The sequence below is a fragment of the Macrobrachium nipponense genome, chromosome 23, assembly GCF_015104395.2.
Source record: "Macrobrachium nipponense isolate FS-2020 chromosome 23, ASM1510439v2, whole genome shotgun sequence".
In the NCBI taxonomy this organism is placed as follows: Eukaryota; Metazoa; Arthropoda; class Malacostraca; order Decapoda; family Palaemonidae; genus Macrobrachium; species Macrobrachium nipponense.
The window spans coordinates 81,290,427-81,311,344 of NC_061090.1; the positions used below are offsets into that span (position 1 = coordinate 81,290,427).

The 20,918-nt window shown below is 43.5% G+C and overlaps 1 protein-coding gene across 1 annotated transcript in view; it reads left to right on the top strand.

Annotated features, from left to right (window-relative positions):
• The window catches only part of LOC135202108 (protein germ cell-less-like), a 184,185-nt gene extending 165,387 nt beyond the window's left edge, over nt 1–18,798 (top strand). The window contains exon 12 of the mRNA XM_064231362.1: nt 16,921–18,798. Within this exon, the coding sequence (XP_064087432.1) occupies nt 16,921–17,085 (165 nt within the window). The 3' untranslated portion in view covers nt 17,086–18,798. The remainder of the gene's footprint in view (nt 1–16,920) is intronic.
• The last annotated feature ends 2,120 nt before the right edge of the window (nt 18,799–20,918 follow it).

A 20,918-nucleotide genomic window follows, 5' to 3' on the forward strand; every position in this document is an offset into this window, starting at 1 on the left:
TTTCTTCCATACTCAACCAAAAACTACTGATCTCCCAGACCTATTTGCTCACTGATGCTTGGCTCACATTTATTCACTGTCAACCACTCACTCATCACATTCTCCCAAACATACTGTCGCATACTAGAGGACCCACCTAACTGAATCCCCTTAACACATAGTTTCCCCAATTCCTTGCATGACTCATCCTCTTTTGCCTACACACACTCGTCACATGACCTTCCATTCCACATTCAGCACACTTCACACGCTGTTCTTTACACATCCTAGCATAATGCCCATTTTTTCCACAGTTGCTGCAAACCACATTCACACTGGTACCCTGACACCAATCACTATATGCCCTACCTGCCCACATCTGTAACACTTAATATCCCTATCTTTCTTACATTCACTCACCCTGTCCCTGCTTTAATACCCCTATCTTTCTTACATTCACTCACCCTGTCCCTGCTTTCCACATCTATAACACTGCTGTTCTCGTTCATGACTAACGGACCTTACTTTTCCAATGCTTGCACTCAGATCTCTCTTAGGGTTAACTACACTTGTATTACCTGCTATAGCACTCCTATCAACCACTTGCTCTGCCATTCGCCTTGGCCCTTCTAAAACTGCCTCCCTATCTGCTCCCATTAATCCCACCATCAATTTTGCTCTCTCTCTCTCTCTCTCCCTTCTCCTCTCTTTCTCTCTTCCTCTCTCTCTCGTCTCTCTCTCTCTCTCTCTTTCACGCAACCCTCAAAAATGTTTTCAAATTTAAATTACCATCTTACTCCTCCATAGTATAAGGGACTCAAAGACAAATGGGCATTTTCTCTCGTTTTCAGCAAGTTAAACCCAGTTTTCCTATGTCAGAATTGCAGAAGAAGTGACTTTTGCATATGCGAGTCAGGCATCTTGTTTTACAATTTAGCATGTGAAAAGACCAAGAACCAATACTCTCTGCTGGTCAATGCAAGATGATCACTAGCCCAATCCCATGCCTTTTCATCAGGGGAGTGGGAGGGTTTTTGAGGACTCAGCAGTCACTACCATAAATAGGATTTTCCTACGTCAAAACATGTTTTTTGATAGTGCAGGCACTGTTTCATCCTCAAAGGATTGCAAAGAAATTAGCAGGTGACAAAAAGCTCAAACTCAAAATTTCAATCCCAGTAATCCCAAGAAGAAAAAGGAATCATTTCTGGTCAGAGGTCGAGCCACAAGTTTTGATAACGAAAAACAAGAAACTAAACAAGAACTTATGTTTCTAGGGGGAGGTTCTGTAGTGACTTACCCTAGTATGCTGGATATGGTTGCAGTCTTGTCACACCTTTCCCAGCAATTGTCAGCATACCCACCCGTTAGGAAGACCAATGGTTTTCTGTTGCAGTGCTTCAGGGGTCAGGACTAATTATACCACTTACTGATACAGTGTACGTAGTTGATTTTCTTCAAGCTCATGGCAATAATATTTTAAGAGTACTGTCTCTGGTGAATAACTTGTACATTCGGAGACTTCTTAGAAAGAGACATTTCTGGAGAGGGCCAACGACGTACGTGTACTTACTCTCCTAATAGTGCAACCTAGAAAAGGAGTGTGGGTTTGCCTTTTTAATGAGGGACACTAAAATTATTCTTAGCCCTTGTAGTGAGTGGTTTATTCATGCTAGGATGCAGGAAAATCAGACCTTCTGAGATGTTTGCCGTGACCTCTAGGTACACCTTAAGTGCTTGAATTGATCATATAATGTTTTGTCTACTAAATTGAATTTTCTTATAAGAATGGGAGATTTCCTTTTTAAAGAATCTCCATCCTTGTCCAGGATGATCGACCAGGGGACAGTAGTAATTGATTATCAGCAGTTTGTGTGATATATCGTCCCCGTCTACGAGACCCCAATTTACTACATGATACAGGCATCTGAAGCTAATGCAATCAGGAAGATTGCCTTTTGTAGCATGTGAGTTGTGGTTGTATTGGTTCCGCTGAATTAAGGTGTAGATAAAAGTCTATGTTCCTTGTTCAGGGATTGAATATTTGGAATTCTTTTAGGACCAGGTCTTTGTAGAGCAAAAGACTGCAGAAGGGAAGTGACATCTATGCTGGAATCCATCCCAAATCCATAAAGCAAGGGTTCTGTCAACATTGCCTTTTCTGCCATGATTATTGTAATTGCAAGATGTTTGTCATCAAAGAGGTCTGCAGGCAGTCCCCGGTTATCGGCGGGCGTCCCATTCTTGGAGGGGTGCTGATAAGCGAAAACCACCTTGAACCGAAACTCTGCAATTTATGGTGCCAAGTATCGGTTAAAGGCGGTGATAACCAGTTAATGGTGCCTCTGCTAGGTATGTTGTGGTGCCATAACTATTATTGGCCCCTTATGGCGCCGATAACCGAAACTCAACTGAAACTCGGCCCATTATGGCACCATAAATCACCAGTTTTACAGCACTAGATAAGCGCCATAAAACCGGATCACCATTAACTGAGTCTGCCAATAACTGGGGACTGCCTGTATAAGAAAATTTAAAAGTGTTTCTATAGAAATCTTGACCATATCTTCGACACGGACTGGTATTGCTGGATAGATAATGTCCATAATTTTTGCAATAGGTACCTAGCAATATTGGGTGAGTAGTTTTCACAGTAGATATTTAAAAACTCCACATGTGAAGGTCTTGGCTCAGAAATGAGGATGTGTAAACGACTTTCCTTCTTACTTTTAGGGATAGAACTGGATGGTAGTGGAATTGATCTTTTCACCCGTTGTTGAAGTAATAGGAACCAATGCCTGTTTGGCCAGTTTGGGCCAAATAGGTAAGCTGTTTCTTTGAAGGTTTGGTGTTTGTTCAAAACCTTTGACATCTGGGACAATGGAGGAAAAAGATATATTGTCTTCCACTTGTTCCAGTCTTGTAGGAAGGCGTCTCTTGCTGTTGCATGATTGTCCAAATTTGGAGACACATATACTGAACGTTTATGATTCTTGTATGTAGCAAACAGGTCCACTAACAGTTGTGGAAGCAGGTAGGCTATAGTTTGAAAAGAGTGGTTGTCCAATGTCCACTCTGTTGAAGCTGTTGTTTTCCTTGATAATGAGTCTGCTGTCACATTGAGAGACCCTATGAGGTGAATTACAGACAGGTGCCACTTCTTTACTTGTATCATCCAAAGGATGGTTAGCATTATCATATTGAGAGGAGTTGAGTATGATCCCAATTGCAGTCTTGTTGTCTAGAACCAACAGAATATGTGTCTTCTGGCGGTTTGAGTGTTTTGAGAGAGAAAAATACAACCATCAGCTCCAGGAAATTGATGTGACAATTTTTCAGAGTAGCTGATCACATCCCTGCCACCTGACAATCCTCCCAATGTTCTCCCAACGTGTCAACAAGGCATCTGTGTGTATTGTCACTCTTACAGATGTACAGATGAAGGGGTCAGGGTGACCTGTTTTGCCAGAGATTCCTTCGGGGCTCAAGTACAAAGTATCTCCCCAACTTCCTGATTCTTTTTGTGAGATTGGTCTTGCATCTTTTTCCTTGCATGCAATAGCGAAAGTTTGTTGACGTTTTTCAGTTGCAATCTGAGTATTGGATTTATTACTGACGCAAACTGCAGCAGACCCATCATACGTTCTAATTGACGTCTGGAAACTTGGCTCCATCAGGAACATTTTTGAGATTTTTTCTTATTCTGTTCTGAGTTTTGATGGGGAGAGACAACAGGCCATGAATAGTATCTCAACACAATCCCATTTTTCCAATTAATTTTAAAACCTTTTGACTGGAGTCTGTTGATCACTGCTCTTAGGTCTTTCAAGCACACTTTTCTTGTGGACTCCCAGATTAGCCAGTCATCTAGGAAACTTAGTTGTATTCCTTCTTTTCTCGGACAATTACTGTTACTAATTTTGTAAAGATTTTTGGGGCAATACGCATTGGTTTAGCCTAAATGGCATGACTATGAAACTGTGCATTTTTCCATATCTAAAGCCCTAGGAAGGAAACGGCGATAGGGATGTGCCAGTATGCATCTTTCAGATCTATAGAAACTGACCAAGTCCCTTTTGGGATGATTGAATGTATTACTTGGGCAAAGGTAGTCATCCAAGACTTTTGACAAATAATGTACTTGTTCAGTGTCGATAGGTCGAGGATCACTCTTCATTCAGAATTCTCTTTGGGAACACTGCAGAGGCATGCTTGGTGGCGAATATACGCACATTTCTCTTTGGCTCCCTTTAACGGACTTCTGCACATAATCTTCCAGAGAGAGGTCTGGTTTTAAAAGAACCTCTTTAAAGGTGGCAGGGTGGGGTGATGAGATCATTTCCACCCGATGTCTTTGAAGCCGACCCCCGACTAAAGAATTCCTACTGGTATCCCCTCTCCCTCTACCTTTGCCCTTGATGGACAATCTGGTACTATTGGTTTTCCTTTTAGTATATGACAGTTTTTGGATCTTGTGAAAAGTATGTCCTTGCAGATGAGGTTGTTGTTGTCCCTGTGAAGGTAGTTGTCCCTTCTGACCACCTACCTGTTTATGAGGAAAACTTTTGGAGATGTCTGAAGGCATTTTTGGATTGGGCAAGAGGAAATTTTAGGCTTTTGGTTTCCTGAATTCTTTTCCCAGAAGAGCGCACACAGTACAATTTTGTTGGCGTGTTTGCTCGTTGATTTGAGTTACAACAGAATCCTCAAACAGATCCCTGCAGAACGGGTTAGACTGTAATAAAGCAATCATGTTGGGGAGATGAATTGTTGAAATACTCAATTGTCTCCATTCGCGCTTGTATGTACCAGTCTAAAAAGTCGTAGAGTGCTTCCCATAAGGTTCTCATAAGGTTTTTAGCCAAGACAGCAAAGATTGTCTTGGATTCTCCTGGAAGCCTTTTGCTGGCAACTTCTAGCAAGATGGAAGAGGTTAAGATACTGAGGAGGTGGGTCCTAGCATGAAATTCTGATGATGATGTCTCAATTGAGATTCTTCTCATAGGGGCACCAAATTGCTGCGTAGCAACATCTAAGGGGAGCTTTTTCCAGTCAAAAGGGAGTTGAAGCATTGCCCAATCTTTGGTGGAGTTTTTAAAACTGGGATGACTGAGGCAAATGGTTTTAGTTCTGCCTTTGGTTCCCATTTTCTAGTTACTACACAATTCTAAAAGTCTGCCTTCAGGTGGTTAATTATTTTAAAAGTGAAGGGGCAGAAGGCTGGGGGTACATGATAAGCAAGTTTGGTTTTATTCATAATGGAAGTATAGATCCATTTTCCGTTGACCTGGTAAAGGGTGTCATCTACAGCTTTCAGTGCTATATTCCCAGGTAAGAGAACTGTTTCCTTTTGAGGTTTCTCTATTTTTGGCGAAGGTGGTATCAGGCATTCTGCATTAGGAAATGCTGCCCGGTCTCTAAACTCCACATGTACAACTTTGATCATAGTTTTTCTCTCAATGATTAGATACATAGTATATCAAGAGAGAAAATGCCCACGGAGGCATCTCACCAAGGATTATCAGTACTATCAGGGGAGGATCTTGAAGACCCTGTTATGTTTTGATCATAAGTTTCATTGTCCAAGCTGGCCATTTTGTTGGTTCAAGTTGGGATTATATTGTTAGCCCTTGGTTGGGCAGATCTGGTTTCCACTCTCCCATTTGTGTTGCAGGATGTAGTACTTTTACACTTTTGGAGTGTACATCACTGACTTGATTTCTTTAATTTCCTGTTCAGAATCATGTAGTATGTCCATTGTATGTTGCCATTCAATGGCAAGAGAATCCTTGATGTTACTTCTTATTACCTTACGGAATTGAACAAATGCTGCAAACTGTGTATCCCTTTTGAGGGAGCTTGCATAACCTGACTGAGCATCTACGTGTAAACTATAACTGCCTGTTCCCCAAGGGCCAGAGGTCCTGGTTGAGTTACTATACCCCTCTGAAACTATAGTTATTTTCATTGGGGTTAGGTGGATCCTTGTGCCATTTTGAGGGAAAGATCCTGTACAGCTTCTGAAAACTGCATGGGGAATTGACTTCCTTCTAGAAAATTTCTCCCATGGTTAGTTGGAAGTTGTGTCCCAGATCCTGTGTTCAGCAAGGTCTTTTCAGTATCAATATCAACTTCATATTTTATAAGAAATTCACCTCCAAGGGAGGATTCCTCTATTTCCTCTGCAGGATTAACCTGGGGAGTACTGAGGACGCTGCTGGAGTTCTGTCAGATAGATATAATCTCACCCATCTTCACCCTTACTGAACCCTAGGACCCATCAAGACAGCCTAAAATGGGTGGTTTCATCCTTAAAGCTTGCTACCTACAGCACACTACAAATTTTGCACATACTATTTGGCAACCAAGCAAATTTGTATTGATTTTTCCAAGGATAATATTCATGACAGGTGGTATGGGTCATACTCACTGGCAAAAAGTGAACCGAGCAATTTGTTGCAGAACATTTTAACTGAGGGGTCATGCCTAGTGGTGGCCCTGTAGGGAAAAAACGGGATTTTGACGAAGGAAAAATCTATTTCTGGGCAAGGGCCCGTGTTGCCCAGTGAAATGTTCTTTTAGCACACATTTCTAAGGTAAATATTACTAACATTACCAGAGAAAAAACTAAAATGGAATATCAGAGTATTCTGACTTGCTCACCTTATATAAAAAGGTGTCGGTATGGTTTCTGGGGCGAGTGAAACCACTACCACGGGTCTCTTACCATTTAGATCCATCCTTCTACAAAATCCCCCTACTTGAGAGGGCCGACACACGGCCTACACCAGCAACTACGACTACTAGTGCTCCCGACGCCATCACGAGCGCCTCTAGCAGTCATCCTTGGAGTTAGGTTGTCAAGCTTGGGCCCAAGGGTGGGTATAAAGAAGGGTGGGATTTCACTGGGCGACACGGGCCCTTGCCCAGAAATAGATTTTTCCTTTGTCAAAATTCCTTTTCTGGGCTCAGCCCGTGTCGCTTCGTGAAATAGTACCAGAGAAATGGCCACAAGCTTGAAAGAGGATATAACATGAGTAAGGGAAGAATGAAAAACAATTGATATTAAAGTACTATAATCTAGAAACTTACAACTACAAAGATTATAATACATACTTAAAATTAATTATGGCAACTTATAATAACCTTAAAACTATACAATATAACAGGTTATTTATAGGTGTGAGTAATCCTAGCAAAAAAATAAGGAAAACATCACAATAAGTGCCCTTTTTGGCAGCTAGGGCTAAAAAAGGGAGGAGTACCTGGTGGCAGGATTACAGAAAGGATGTCAGTGAGGCAGGTAGAAAGGAGATCTGGATCTATTACTAAACTACTTAGGCAGTGTCAGGAGAAACTGTGTTTCCCACTGCCACTGCTGGAAATTTAAGAGCTTCTAAGGATTTAAGGTAGTGACGTTTGAATACTGTCGGCGATTTCCAGCCTGTATACTTTTTCAGATCATCAAAATTCATATGTTGAAAATAGTTGATCAAGGTAGCTACTGCCCTAATGTCATGGACTTTGGGGAATGAATTTGGGTTGGCTTGTTTAATAAAGTACAGGATCTGTTGCCTAATACCTTTTAAAGAAATAGTGCCACCTTTTTCCCTTATAAATAAAGGGCCAGAGGAACTCATGGTTGTCCTGGACAGAAATGCTCGTAAGGCCGTAACTGGACATAAAGAGGGGTATTGAGGAAGAGGGAGGATCTTCCAAGGGGCCCATCTCATTGAAGGGCCCTTGTTTTTGGCCAAAAATTGACGATCTGGAGAGAGAAGAACTTCTCCTGATGGGAGAAATTCTATATGACCCGAGTCTCTAGAGAGAGCCGACAGTTCAGATACCCTGGCTCCTGAGGCTAGACTTAAAAGAAATAATGTTTTCCTTAGGAGGGGTAAGTAACCGCATGAGTTGTTATCAGTATCTGAAGCCAGTTTGAGAACATCATTTAAGAACCATGACACTGAGCTAGGTCTCTCTGTTGGTCTGAGCCTAGCACAAGCTCTAGGAATAGAAGAAAAATAGGAGTCTGTTAGATCTATTTTAAAACCATACTGGAATATTTTCTTTAGAGCAGACTTAGTGGTAGTAATAGTACTGGCTGCTAAACCTTTTTCAAATAAAGACCTGAAGAAGGAAATGGCCAGGTTGGTAGTCATGGTTTGAGATTCGGTTCCCCTCAGAAATTTGGCTAGTTTCTTAACGGCTGAGTCATACTGACGAAGGGTCGATTCTCTTTTATCCGATTGTAGGAATAGGATGTTTTGAGGATCGATATATGCATCCCTTTTAGCCGCGAACTTCATGAAGTCCATAAAGTTAGGGTTTTGAGAATTCCTGAGGAAGCGAACACAGTCTTCATTTGCACTACTTGGGATAGTTTGGGATTGGGAATCCGTTGAGGCCGGAGACCCAATTCCAATAGGAGTGGAAACCAGTTGCTCTTGGGCCAATAGGGGGCTACTTGGGCAACTTGTCCCTTGAAAGTCCTGAGTTTGTTCAAAACTTTCAGAAGAAGATTCACTGGAGGAAAGATGTGTACTTTCTTTCACTGATTCCAATCTATGGCCATGGCATCTGTGGCATAAGGCAGAGGGTCCAGGTTGGGAGCCACATAGCAGGGAAGCTTGTGGTTCGACTCTGAGGCGAAAAGGTCCACCTGGAGTCCTGGAACTTTCTGGCAGATCCACAGGAATGAACGCCTGTCCAGAGACCATTCCGATTCTAGAGGGACTGAGCGAGACAGGGCGTCTGCTATCACGTTCTTTACTCCCGCTAGGTGAGTGGAGGACTGGTGCCATTTGTACTTGGCTGCCAGAGAAAATATGGCTATCATGACATGGTTCACATGGCTTGATTTGGAGCCTCCTCTGTTGATGCAGTGTACTACTACTGCGCTGTCCAATACCAGCTTGATGTGAGATCCCTATGCTGGTAGAAGTCTCTTCAGAGTGAGGAATACCGCCATAGCTTCCAGCACATTGATGTGGAGCTGACGGAATTGAGGGGACCAAGTCCCCTGTACTTTTTTGTACTGAGAGTATCCTCCCCAGCCGCTTAGTGAAGCATCCATGTGGATAACTAACGCCGGAGGGGGGAACTGGAGAGGAATTGATTTTGATAAATTCTTGACCTCCGCCCAGGGGCGGAGTCGTTTGCGAAGTATCGCCGGGATGGCTGACAATTTGTCCTGGGACTTGTTGTTTGCTCTCGAACGCCAAACGCGGTTTATGTCCTTTAGTTTTGCCTTCAGTAGAACATCTGTTACTGAGGCAAATTGAAGAGAGCCTAGGATTCTTTCCTGGCCTCTCCTTGATGTCTGTTTGCATTTGAGAAATTGTTTGGTTGCTTTGGCTATTTCTTTCCTCTTAGACGCCGGAATTGATAGAGTGTGGAAGTTCAGATCCCACTGAATGCCGAGCCACTGAAAGCGAGAGTCCAGTGTTAGCCTGGACTTGGTCTTGTTTATCTGGAACCCTAGATGTTCCAGAAATTGTATTACCTTGACCGTTGCTTTGTGGCATTCTTCGATGCTCGTTGCCCAAACGAGCCAATCGTCCAGATACGCAACTACCATTATCCCCTGAGACCTTAGTTGTTGAACTACTGTCTCTGCCACCTTCGTGAATATCCTGGGGGCCACGTTCAACCTGAAGGGCATTACTTTGAAGGAGAATGCTTGACTCCCTAGCCTGAAACCTAGGTACGGGCAGAAGTGTCTTGCCACTGGGATATGATAGTATGCGTCTGTAAGATTGATAGAGATGGTGACGGCCCCACGGGGAAGTAAGGTCCGCACCTGCGAGATAGTCAGCATTTCGAACTTGTCGCAACGAATGAATAAGTTTAGAGGGGATAAGTCTAAGATTATTCTTCGTTTGGTTGAGCCTTTCTTTGGCACGCTGAATAAGTGACCTTGAAACTTTAAATGGTTGACTTTTGACACTACTCCTTTCTGAAGGAGTTCTTGGGCATACTCCATGAATTCCGATGTCGGTTGTTGATAGAAGGTCTTGGATGGAGGGGGACCTTTGGTCCAGCTCCACCCTAGTCCTTTGGACACAAAGCTTTGTGCCCAATTGCTGAACCCCCATCTGTGACGATAAAGGAACAGCCTCCCTCCTACCTGAGGGTTCTCACTGACTTGGGGCAGGTCGTGACCCGCGTCCTCCTCGTAGGTGTTTCCCCCGGCTGGTTGCTCTTCCGCCACCTCTTTGGCGAAAGGCACCCCTAGCCCTGCTGCCTCTCCTGAACCTGTTAAAGGGTTGGAAAGCTTGGCCTTCGAACACTGGGTTGAAGGCCGGGGAGACCGCAAAGGAGGTGGAAGCTTGGCCCTGAGAAGTTAAAAGTAGGAACAGCTGTTGAGTCTGGGCCTTTGAAGTGGAAGGCTGTGCCACCTGTGAGACTGGCACTGCCTGCACTACCTGCTGTTGTTGGGTAGCCTGGAAAGGCTGGAATTTCCTCGGCTTTTTAGGCTTTTTAGCTGAGGAAGTCGGGTCTGGCTTCCTTTTGCTTGAAAGGCCCCAACGAACTTAAGACTCTGGTTGAGTCTTGTTGCTTCGTGTTGAACAGAGTTAACTATCGACTCTGGGAAAAGGTCAGCCCCCCAGATCGAAGCCGCCAGCAACTTGTTAGGTTCGTGGCGGATGGTAGCTTCCTGCAGGACGTGTTTTCTGCAATTACGTCTTGCCACCACGAAGTCGTACAAGTCACATTGTACCGTATGGAGATGTGACTTGGCTATCAGCTTAAACAGAGGTTCGTTACCATATGTAATGGCTGAAACCTCTGTCATAATCAGGGTATTGAGAGATCTCCCTAATCTGGTTCTAGCGTCAAACTCTGCTTGTATGAGATTGTCTGGGAGCCTGGGGAGCCTTTCACTTAATTGTGTTATAGCACAATCTGGCTTCAGCTTTCCTACCGTAAAGGTGGCTGGAAGGTCTGACCAAAGGTCATCGGTACCTGGGAAGAGGAGAGACGTGGGCTCCGTTTCCCGGAGCTGAGGCATCGGTTCGTCCCTCATCGTGGCCTGAAGAGTTAACTCCGCCACCTTTGTGGTGAACGGAATAGGGGTCTCTCCGTCCACCACAAAAATGGTAAAGGCGCTCTTGAAGGCTTGCATCTTGGTGTTGATGCACTCCCATTCCTCTAGGCTCCTCAGCCAATCTCGTTGAGCTTGATCCCGACCGAAGTTTATGGTCTCTTTGGGGATCTTATCCTCCCTCCTCATCGCTGCCTCTGTAAGGAGGGCGTAACCAATGAAGGGGGGTTGCAAATCAGCTGGGTGGAACTCAAAGTCCTCAAGTCTTCGAGTACCACAGTCCGCCAACGTTAGCATCCCGTCCTTAAAGGGGGCATAGGACGAGATCCTTCAAGGATTGCTCGCCGTATAAGGGGGGAGGGTGTTGTAGTCTGGCAGGGCTTGAGCTGTCATGCCGGGCTGTGGGAGAACTGCCGACGGGTTCTCTCGGAGACCTGCAATCAGGTTCTCCTGGTTGGCCAGCCTTTCCGAAATGTTTCGGATCAACTGGCCTGACTCCTCGAAGGAAGTTGAGATGTGAGACAGCATCTCTTGAAACTTGTCTTGGACTAAGTTTCCAACAAAGCTTCCCATCTGCTGCATGATATTTGCAGTGAAGGCGTCTGTATCAAAGGGACTAGGTTCCTTAAATCCGCCGGGAGTCTTAGGGCGAGTCCCCGTGGAGGTCGAAAGCTCAGGGTTAGATGGGAGCTGAGCTTTGTCCCTCGAGGACTTGCCTCTGGACCCTTTAGAGTGAGAGGTTGTTGATTTCGGCTTCTCTGCTCCGGGATGATGAGCCGGAGACTTATGAGAAGTAGAAGGCGCTGACTTCTTAGGCAGCGTCTTCTCAAGGGTCTTGGGTTCTCGCTTTCCCTTAACTTTAGGGATAGCTTGGGTGGACTTCGGTCTGACCGAAAGTTCACTCTGAAAATCCTTGAAAGGAAGTGGAAGAAGGGATAGGAGAAGTCGATCCAGAAGGACCCAAGGGAAGCCCTTGAGCCCCCAACAAACCTGCCTCATCTAACATACTTTCTGCTTCACCTACCGCCATGGGCTCTCGGTCTATATTGAGAGTCGCCACATCGTCGACAATTTCATAGTTCCCCGGGTCTGCCAAGGCTTGGGCCACCTGATGTTGGATGGTGGCGATGTACGGGGCCGCCGCTGCCAGGTCAACGTAGGAGGTTGTCTTCCCGCTGGGGAAGATCAGGGCTGCCATCTTCTTGTCGAGGATGTAGGGCTGCCCCTTGGTAACGTTCCTCCCGAATCCTCCAACCCAGGCTTTCAAGGTGGTTGACGCGGCATCCCTGATGGCTTGAACAGCCTGTAAGAGAAGGTTAGTATAAACACTAGGCTAGGGAACTAAAAATTATATGCTTATATAAAAATATATCACTTATTAGGACTGTATACATATAGGCCAAATTATATAGCATTCGTTCTCCGGAGTATACTTACACCGGAGGTAAACTTATCTACAAGATCATTGCGGATTGTGCAACTCTCGTGGTGCCAGACCGCTATGTCCCCGTAGCGGATAGTGCAGACAGCATGGGTCCAGCAGACCTTGTGCCCACAGGGGTCCTGTAGGATGGCATGGCATCCAGATTCCTGGCAATGGGTGGCCTGTAAGTGAACAGATACATGAGTATCGACACTGAGTAACTGGATCAAGTCCAGAAAGTGATATATTGTAACACCGGAGGATACCGGAGTGAGTAACATAGGGGTTAGCCTCTTCTTGCTCTCCTGGTAAGTGGTGGGTGTCCAATAGAGCTGGTATACTAGTTTCAGTACGATTCCGGTGTTGCCGGAATAAGGAGTTTCACCAAACTAGTTACCTTCCTATACGCCGGAGCGAGGAGTACGAGGACAGCGGGGAGGAGCATGAAGAGGCTAATAAAGACTAGTCGGAGGAGCGTAGCTCCGCCGTAACAAAAAACTCGCAGGCAGGCGGAGAACCCGGGTGGTGAGCGGGAGGTCCGCCGGCTTAGCGAAACAGAACAACAAATAATAACAAATAATAAGACGTAAAATAAGGCAATATAAAAGAGGTGCATGTGGCGGAGCTTCTCTCAGTCACCATCCCTAATGACTGGCGGAGCCAGCGGAGCCCGCTGTCGGAGTGGTGGGAAGGGTGGTGACTCGGGGTGAGAGAGAGAGCTGAATGGAACCCGAGGAGGTCCGAGCGCGGCCAGCCGAGCCCAAACGCACAAAAGACCCCCCCTGGAACCGAGGGGTGAGAGCGGTATGAGCTGAGTCAGCCTCGGAAGTTCCCCTGCTAACTCCCGTATCCCCCCCCTTGTGGAGGGGGAAGAAGGGAGGGACCTCGGATGGTTGCCATGGGCAACGTGAGCGAGCGGTACTTCCCCCCTCCCAGGGGGGGGGGAGGAAGCGAGTGGACAGTAGCTGGGTGGCTCATGGCGATCGCCTGGCTCGCCGTGAACGTGGCAGGGCCATGCGGTAAGACAGGCCCGGCGGTCTGAGGTAGCCTAGGCTACCTCTAACCGTCTTGAGCATGCAAATAAAGCCTAAGATAACACGGGGAGAGAAGATAAATAAACAGATAGAGAGAAAGCAACGTCCTGGAGAAGCTAGGCTAACCGACCCAGAAGGGAGGGCGTCGAGCAACTCGGGAGCTGGCCTCTGCCGATAAGTAGATACGGAAGGCGGCAGCCAGGGTGGCAGGACTAAAAGAAAGGACAGATGTCCTAAGTACGTATGCCTAACAGACCTAAACCAAGGAACATGCATGCATGAACACTGAGCTAAGGGTGATGTAGGCTATGAGCTCAATCGAACTAGAATCCCCGTGAGTAAGTGAACAAAACTAAGCACAGAATAAATCTTGCACAACACATAAAATGTGAATATATACTACTAGGTTCAGGCTACCACAGTATGGGGGACCGAAGAAGCATGAAATAATGAAACACGGGGGGCGAGCAGCCTGGGACGACTCGGTAGCCATGCCGTGGAGGGCGCCGTTAAAAACCTTAATAAAAACGGTTAAACGGACCCTGGCTGGCTAAAATTAAGTGAAACACTTTAGCAGTACTTAACTTAGCTGCGGGGATGGCTTGAAGTTCCATAATGAGTGGATAATCCAAAACAGCGAGCACAAAATCACAGCAAGAAAAAACACGTGCGTGCAAGATGGTGCAAACGGAAAGGATGAACGCTAGAGGCGCTTGTGATGGCGTCGGGAGCGCTAGTAGTAGTAGTTGCTGGTGTAGGCCGTGTGTCGGCCCTCTCGAGTAGGGGGATTTTGTAGAAGGATGGATCTAAATGGTAAGAGACCCGTGGTAGTGGTTTCACTCGCCCCAGAAACCATACCGACACCTTTTTATATAAGGTGAGTGAGTCAGAATACTCTGACATTCCATTTTAGTTTTTTGGTAATGTTAGTAATATTTACCTTAGAAATGTGTGCTAAAAGGACATTTCACAAAGCGACACGGGCTGAGCCCAGAAACTAAGTTATTATCAGAAACTAATTACTAATAGAAATTGTTTTTAATCAGGGACACTCCTGTAAATCCCTGTATCATTAGTGTATCTCATCTTACAGGTCAATTTGACTATAAGGGTACAGTTTTAGTACATTTTATAAAATATCTCTGGTAACTTAAACCCTTTCAGGTTTAGGTTAGTTTTAAAGCCCTTATATAATATAACTGTATTACATAAACTTGGTTCTTTTGCAATGGCTATGTGAAATTTTAATTCTAATTGTTATGCCACTCAGACTAGTCTATATGAACTAATGTTTTTAACTAACCCAAGCTAGTACTGTTTTATATGGTTTAAGTTAATAGTAGTACCTCTAGTATTTTCTAAGAAATCTTAAAGGATTTCTTAGAGGATTCTCACTGCACTTATTATAGGCTGCTGCTTATATTAGGGTTTTTTGATTGCATAGTCACACTCGTCCTCAAGGATTACACATTCATGGTCTATCCAAAGCTCCATGGTGACCAGACTAACGTCAAATAAATCTCTTTTACCTGGTCTTGTGGCCGGATATTGTGTTAGGGTATTGTGTTATAATAATAAACATTATAACACATGACAGAGTATAAATGGACTCAGGATAAGAGGTCACTTCCTCTTATGCTCAGCAAATGCTGAACCCAGTTTATATATGTCAAAACCTGCAAACAACCAAAAACAGACCTAGACACTACTCCTTTCCTGGTCGGTAAACAAACCAGAGCTCTGAAAATTTTATTCTTCACTTATTGTTTTCATTACTAAGGATCATGGAAACACCTAAGTTGAAAGCAAAGTGCATAATCTGAAGTTCTAGTTCAAAATTTTGTAGTTTAGATTGTGGAACAGTTATTTTATTGTGCCTGAAAAGCCGTAAACCAGTGTTTTTACTAACACTCGTCAGCTCTTCTCCCAATTTATTATCATTATTTGTAAAACCACAAATTGTTTTGAAGAGTTTATCATTCTATTTAGAAGTTTCGTCTAAAGAAACGGTTCACAATTATTATTATTAATAATATATATAGATAATCCTTTCAGATAACAATATTGGCAATAGCCTACTGTACTCTGTTTTTTCCATCTGTCCACCAGCGTGAGGTGTTTGCGTATGGTAACACTGTGTCCCGGGCTTTAGATAGTTACATTCAGCTTACATTCAACAATAATAATAACCTTAATTCGAATATTAACGGTGTAATTCGCATACTGTAAATTATTGGAAAACTTTCAGTTGGAAATGTACACCCAGATATCCTTTTATTTACCTAAAACTTACACATAGCGTAACTATTTAAAGCCCGGGACGCAGTGTTACCATGCGAAAACACCACAGGCGGATGGACAGATGGAAAAAAACATAGTATAGGTAGTAGCCTACAATCTACGTTGATTCAATGAGAATAAGTTAGCTAGACTGTAGTAGATATTGTCTGTAGCATATAACCTTGGATTATATATCCTTAAGGGTGAACTAAAATGACCTGGATTAGGTGGTAACCTGAATTAAGGTAAGATTTAAAGACATATCCTATTAGGCTATGAGCCTAGGCTGAAGCCTAAGTTTACATCAAAGACTGTAGGATTAGATAAAAGGCTACAGACATTTTCCTTTTATATAGCCTGTATACTTAAGCATAGTCTTAGTACTGTAGGCTATCATGTGCATACCCTTAAAAGGGAATTAAGTAATCTGGATTGGTTAGACAGTAACCTAGACTAGGTGATAGCCTAACTATAAAGTTTCACATTAGCAAGTTACTGTTTTATGTAGTAGACAAAAAACAGTAGACCGAACAGGCTATGAGGTAGTAGCCTATCTTGAAGGCTACAAGTTACACCTGGTTAATCCCATCTCTAAAATTATGTTTCTTCAGCAGCTATTATTCTGAAAGCTATAATTTGGCAACTCTTGGCAATGATGATGTCAATAAAACTCAATTAGCAGAGGGTTATGATGAGAATGTAAATATGTATTATCAGAATGCAAATGGCGTAGGATTTACAATGTTTACATTTTATAATACTTTAAGAAATATAATTGGATACAGTAAATGAAGTAATAGATGTATTAGAATTATCTTAATTTTAAATACATTTGCACTACATATTTGACTTTTGCAAATGGATACTGACAATGTGATAAGCCTCACTGGGGCTTTAGTTAATGTTTTGTAATGTAATGCAAACTAAAAGCCCTTTTCTTGAATATGCCATGCTGGAATGAAGATGCTTCTAATATATTCTAGTGTCTTATATGCTGTCAAATATGTCACATAAGCACCACCTCAAGTCACTTGAATTATACTAAGGTTTTGAAATATAATGTTGTAACTATACTAACTACAGTCAGTCACATTGTACTGTACTTAGGTATGTATTTAAATATGACAATTGTAACTAGATTAACTGATTATATTCAGGTTCGTGTAATGGTGCTAGATCCAGAAGTGAAGTATCCTCTCCTTCTGAGTGCAAATTTCCTTATAACTACCAACCATCCTATTCTCCTTCGTGCTGGGAGCCAGTCATCAAGTGGAGGGTGCCTTCCTCAGCCTGAAGTTCCAAGCTGTGTACCGCAAGAGTAGGATTTAATGTTGTTGTATTGACAAACACATTCTGTCTGTGTTCATAATCAAATGTTCATAACTAGGTTTTCCTAAACATTTTGTAACCTAGGGGGAGATGTCAGATCTATTTCATTTAGGGTAAGGTCACATGCAAGTAAGTTTTGAACGTTTTTGGAAATGTACAGGCTCTGGTCTTGAAGTGAGCAAGTCTGAAAATTTTTGAAGACAAATCTTTTGAAAGTTATGAGATCTTTTATGCTGGACAGTTTTGATATTTCTTGTGTTTTATTGGATGAAATTTGTATGTTAGTCATCCTTCACAACATATTGCACAGTATATCAGAGTTAAAAAGGGTTAAGTTTTTTGTATATTTCATGCATGTGGTGATGCAAAAAACTGTAAATTTTAATGGTAAATTATAAGATTCTTCTCTGAATAGTTAAAGCATGAAGTTCACAACAGTGTTATGTTATATAAATAACTTATCATAGCAAGTACAGGTCTTAGTCTTGCATACTTTCCATACACAAAAGGATTGTATGTACAGTAATTAAATCTTGCTGCATTCTTTGATAGTGTATTACCCAGTGTTTTATGTTCTTTTTTCTGCAAAAATGGTAAACTCTCCCAAAATCATGAAAATTTCACTTTGATTGCAGCTGGAGTTATTAAGTGAAGATGGGCTACTCCAGGAAGGGACATAATCTGTGACCTGTAGCTTTTCATTATTCTCTCATTCTGGCTGAAATGCAAACATACTTTTTGCAGTATCTTGAAATGATTATGAGTGTCATAATCATAATGGTTTGTATATATGGTAATGATAGTACTGTATAGAGATTGCATGTTTTTTATTGTGTTGTCTGTATTTATGTAATCAGTAATTAGTTATGACAGATTTTAGTATGATCTGAATTTGTATTTCTGTGTGAATGAGAATCACTTTTTTTTATTAGTTATTCAGTTTTTATAGTTTCATATTTCTCCCCTGTGTGTATATCTCCTAATGTGCCTATTTCTAAACATACAGAAGCATTGTATACATACTAATTTATGGTATCATTTAATGCTTTATTCTTGAAATTTTTTCTGTTTTTTTGACAAGATTATTTTCTTCATGTTGTATTCCTTATTGTCAGCATTATTCTTTCATTCTAATAATGGGGGTTATTGCACATTTACTGTTGCACTTATTCTTCTGTTGCTTTTGTTACAGTTGATGGGAGTTCAGTGAGAGTAAGCTTAGGCTAGAGAAGAAAGGAGAGAATGCATTTTATTAACATCTAACCCCATGAAAGGAAAAGTTGATGTCAAAATTTTATGTTGATAATGATAACTTTTGTTGCCTAGTGGTAATAGTATTTATAGAGATTTATATTTTTTTTTATGCCAAAGGTTTGCCAAAAGATTATTCATGTATCTTAAAAGCAGTGTTGGATAAAATAATTTTACTTTCTAAGAGTAAGAGGGAGAGGGAGTGCTCACTCTAGTTTTTATTAAGAAAAATCTGATACTTACTGTTTAGTAGAATAAAGATAGATTGGCCATTAAAGGAACACTTCAGTTTAGGAAAATTGTTTTAGGTGTAGAAATTAAAAACAAACTTTGGATGAAGGTAATATAATTGTTTCATAATTTTCTTTTTGTTCATGAAACTTACCTGTCAGATATATATATAGCTGTATTTTTCCAAATCCGACAGAAATTTAAACACTTACGACACACGCAGTGGGAGTCAGGTGGTTAGTACCCATTCCCGCCGCTGGGAGGCGGGTATCAGGAATCATTCCCATTTTCTATTCATAATTTTTCTGTCGCCGGTGCTGAAAACACCTGTTTGCAGCACCTCCGTCCAGATTTTGGAAACTTACTAGCTACTTGAGTATCCCTTTTGGTTTTTCTTTGGTATCTGAATTGGATCGGTGGCTTGGCACACGTTGACTTTGGTTTGATTTGAATTGGTATTGATTTTTCTTTGATCAAGATGTCAGGGTCTAGTTCTGCTAGCGCTAGATTTTGTTCTATGTCCGAATGTAGGGGTAGGCTACTGAAAGCTTCAGTAGACCCACATTCTGTTTGTAAAGTTTGCAGGGGGAATGAATGTACGTTTGAAAGTCGTTGTAAGGAGTGTGAGAGATTAACAGAGTCGGAATGGAAGGCGTATGAAACCTATCTTAAGAAACTTGAGCGAGATAGGTTAAGGAGGTCTTCCTCCAGGAGTGTTTCAGGTAGGCAAGATTTAAATTATTCTCCTGCTAACCCTCCTTCTGTAGATTATGCTCCTACCCCTGTAGTGTTGCCTCCGGCCCCTGAGACAGTGTCGGTAGAAGGTAATACATTATCGCTAATTCTTGAATCGATTCGTAACTTAGAATCAAAAGTGTTAGCTCTGGAGAGCAAAAGTGAAGAGAAGTGCAGTGAAAGTGCCCCTTGTGTAGTGGAGGGTGCGTCAGATCGGCCTCATTCCGCCTCTAGACCTAGACCTCTGCTTGACTCCCAGATTACGGGGAGAGAGCATGTCGAAAGTCGAAGGAGGGTTACGAGGAACCCCCACCGATCTGGCGTGCCTTCGGCAGCTTCTGACGAACCTACCCAGACTGCCAAGGAGGCCGTGCGCGTGCACGTCTTCTCAAGGAGTGCTTTTCTTCTTCTGAAGCTTCCTCCCGCGCAGGGGTGGAGCTCTCATACCGCATCACGTCCGCTGAAAAGGACGGCTCGTGTTCGGGACGCTTCACGTCCAAGTTGTTCTCCGGAACTTTGCTCGTCGCCTGATAGTGCGTTTGCTGCTTTTCCTCCGCAGAAGAAGTGTAAGGATTATTCGGAGGCGGAGTCTTCCCTAGATGTTTCTTTCGAGCGCCGCAGTCGCTCTAAGGTGCGTGAAGTGGCGGTTCCTGGGAGTAGTAAGAAGGCGTCCCCTCGCCACTCGCCTGCTCACAGGATCAGCCCCTCCCCAGAAAAGGAGGCTTCACCTACAAGCAAGATTCTCCAGTCTCTTCAGCAGCAACTTCGAGATGTTTTTCCTTCGAGAGAGACTGTTCCACGTCGCCGTAAGAAGGATGACAATCTTCCTGTGAAGAGGTCGAGGCGTTCTCCCTCTCCCTCTCCTCGCTCGTCTCTCTCTCCGTTTGAGTCTCCCTCTAGAGTTCGTTCTGCTCCCCAGCAACTTTCTAGAGGAGGCGAGAAATTCGTTTCTCGCTCTCGTGAAGCGGTTGTTTCCGCTGATACGAAACTTGTGGATAAGAAGCGCGTTTCTTTAGATGCCGAGCGCACTTCTGTGAAAGTCAAACGCGCTTTAGTGGACGCCGAGCGTGACTCGGTGCAAGTTTCGCGAGCGCCAGTGGACGCTCAGCGAGTTTTAGTGGACGCTCGGCGCGCACCAGTGGACGCTCGGCGTGCACCAGTGGACGCTCGGCGCGCACCAGTGGACGCTCGGCGCGCACCAGTGGACGCTCGGCGCGCACACCGTGGACGCCAGGTGTACACCTGCGGCGTTTGAGCGCGCTTCAGTCGGCGCCAGTAGATTGGCTTCGGACGCCAAACGCGCGCCTACGGACGTCAGTTTTCCACTTCCGCAAGCACAAGCGGAAGCGGGAACTCTTCCTGTTCGCCGCTCTTTCTCTTTTGAGAAAGCTCGGGACTCTTCTTTACTTCCTCCGACTTCTCCAGTGTCGGAAGAGGAAATTAGTGACGCTTTCGTCGAAGTGGACGAAGAGCAGCAGCTGGCTCCAGTTTCGACGGACTACAAGGTTTTGACTCGTTTGCTACAGTCAGTCTTTGCAGACACTTTCCAACCTGAAGCTCCACGTACTCCTCCCTCTCAGTTTTCGTCTTCCAAAGCTACTAAGATCTC